The sequence below is a fragment of the Rosa chinensis genome, chromosome 2 (assembly GCF_002994745.2).
Source record: "Rosa chinensis cultivar Old Blush chromosome 2, RchiOBHm-V2, whole genome shotgun sequence".
In the NCBI taxonomy this organism is placed as follows: domain Eukaryota; kingdom Viridiplantae; phylum Streptophyta; class Magnoliopsida; order Rosales; family Rosaceae; genus Rosa; species Rosa chinensis.
The window spans coordinates 21,786,486-21,789,150 of NC_037089.1; the positions used below are offsets into that span (position 1 = coordinate 21,786,486).

General features: G+C 41.1%; 1 protein-coding gene across 1 annotated transcript; it reads left to right on the forward strand.

Moving 5' to 3' along the window:
- The first annotated feature begins 238 nt into the window (after positions 1 to 238).
- On the forward strand, positions 239 to 2,268 carry LOC112189014 (L-type lectin-domain containing receptor kinase IX.1). The gene has a single exon (XM_024328271.2). The coding sequence runs from the start codon at positions 269 to 271 to the stop codon at positions 2,195 to 2,197; it is 1,929 nt and encodes a 642-aa protein (XP_024184039.2). The 5' UTR covers positions 239 to 268; the 3' UTR covers positions 2,198 to 2,268.
- Positions 2,269 to 2,665: the final 397 nt, after the last annotated feature.

Genomic DNA, 2,665 nt, shown 5'->3' on the forward strand with positions numbered 1-2,665 from the left:
TTTTCTCTTTAATAAAGAAAAACCAAGTTTTGAATCAGGACAATCATATAGTGGAGCTACCTAGGCCTCTCCATCCCAATAACAAAGCATAACCTTCTTCCTCCAATCCTTTCTGAATGCAAGCCCTGCAACAATGGCTCTCTTCAACTCAGTTTCACACCTCCAAACACAAACGTTCCCCTCTCTTCTCATTAACATCTTTCTTTTCCTATACCTCCTGCAAAATGTTGTGTCAGTTTCCTTCGACTATAGCAATTTTACTCCAAATATGAACGACTTAAAATTCGAAGGTGATGCATTTCCATCATCGGGAGTTATCCAACTCACAAAGAATCAAGCTGATGGTCCCCTCACTAGTAGCACCGGTCGAGCCTCCTACGCCCTACCAGTGCGCCTTTGGGATGCCAGCACGGGGAGGCTCACTGACTTCACCACTCATTTTTCTTTTGTCATGAATGCCTTAAATAATAAATACTTTGGTGATGGTATATCTTTCTTCATTGCACCATTTGAGTCACAGATCCCCTCCAATTCGAGTGGTGGGTTACTTGCACTAGTTAGCTATGATACTGCTTTTGATGCTTCCAGAAATAAATTTGTTGCTGTTGAGTTTGACAGTAATAACAATACATGGGATCCAATTGGTGATCATGTAGGAATTGATGTCAATTCCATTGTCTCGGTGACTAATGTCACATGGAAAACCACCATAAAAAATGGATCAGTAGCAAATGCATGGGTAAGTTATAACTCGACCACCCATAATTTGACTGTTTTTTTAACTTACGCCAAAAATCCTTCCTTCACCGGTAGAGAATGTAGCCTTTCATACATAGTTGATTTAAAGAATGAGTTGCCTGAGAAAGTTAGAGTTGGTTTCTCTGCCGCCACGGGTGATTGGGTCGAAATACACAACATTAAGTCCTGGTCATTCAGTTCAAGCTTGGAGATTAATCATGGGGCAAAAAAAGTGAGGTTGGCAGCTGGTCTAGGCACCGGTTTCGGTCTCTTGACTTGTGGACTAGGTCTGTTCTGGTTCATCACATGGAGAAAAAAAACTGCCAAGAGAGATGACGATTATGACATGTCTATGGATGATGAATTTGACAAAGGAACAGGGCCACGGAGGTTCACTTACCGCGAAATAAGCCGTGCAACAAACAACTTTGCCGAAGGAGGGAAACTTGGCGAGGGAGGCTTTGGAGGTGTCTACAAGGGTTTGTTAAATGAATCCAACACAGAAGTTGCTGTCAAGAGGGTGTCTAGAACATCAAAGCAGGGGAAAAAGGAGTACGTGGCAGAAGTGAGGATCATCAGTCGACTAAGGCACAGAAATTTGGTTCAACTAATTGGTTGGTGTCATGAACAAGGTGAGTTTCTTCTTGTGTATGAGATCATGCCAAATGGGAGTCTTGATTCCTATCTGTTTGGAATGAGCTACAGTCTAAGTTGGCCAGTGAGGTTCAAAATAGCACTCGGATTGGCATCAGCCGTTTTGTACCTTCATGAGGAATGGGAACAATGTGTGGTGCATAGAGATATCAAGTCAAGCAATGTGATGTTGGATTCAAATTTCAATGCCAAGCTTGGAGATTTTGGGCTTGCAAGGCTTGTAGACCATGAGTTGGGTTCACAAACAACTGTTTTGGCAGGCACAATGGGTTATCTAGCCCCCGAGTGTGTCACGACTGGTAAAGCCAGCAAAGAATCTGATGTCTACAGTTTTGGGGTAGTTGCCCTTGAAATCAGTTGTGGAAGAAAACCAGTTGAAGCCAAAGCAGAACCAAGCAAAGTGAGGCTTGTGGAGTGGGTTTGGGATCTCTATGGAAAAGGTCAAATACTTCAAGCAGTTGACGAGAGGTTGAAAATGGAATATGATGAGAAGGAAATCGAGTGCTTGATGGTGGTAGGGTTATGGTGTTGCCACCCTGATCCAACTGTCCGGCCTTCAATTAGGCAAGTGATCAATGTTCTCACTTTTGAAGCTCCTATACCAAGCCTCCCATCAAAGTTGCCTGTGCCAATGTACTTTGCTCCTCCATTGGACATGTGTAGATTCTCCTATACATCATCTAACTTCACAGGGTCATCGGTTAAGGATCGATCTCAGTGTTCTTGTAGTACTTGCTCTACATTCAATTCATCATCAGCAGGATCTTCAAAAGCTCTGTTGAAGCTGAATAAATCTGTTGTGTAGCATGCTTCACATTTTTTTTTTCTTTCTTGTCCATGATTCAAAGAGAGAATCTTGTTCTCATTGTTTCTTTAATAGAGGGATTTGGCTTACTTAGATGTTTAAGCTAGTGTGTTCTTCTGTTCTTGTTAATAATAAACTTTGAATGACTTTTGATAATCCAGTTTAAGTTTAGACTAGTACTAATCTCGAAAATTTTTGTTTCAAAACTATTTTACTCTACGATATAGCTATCTGGTACTTGTCGCTCGGTGGTATAATTGGATTATTTAATTGTATAGTCCATAGTTCTAATGAGTCCTTTTGGGAGAATTGCTTACCTGTATCTGTTTCTAATGCTTTGCACCTAGATCACCTGGGTTCTGGCCATCAAAGGGATTATGCATTGTAATTTTATTCGGTCATGGAAAACAATTGCATGTATAATCCATCCCCTTTTAGTACTTTATTTTGTGGAGCATATTTGAAATT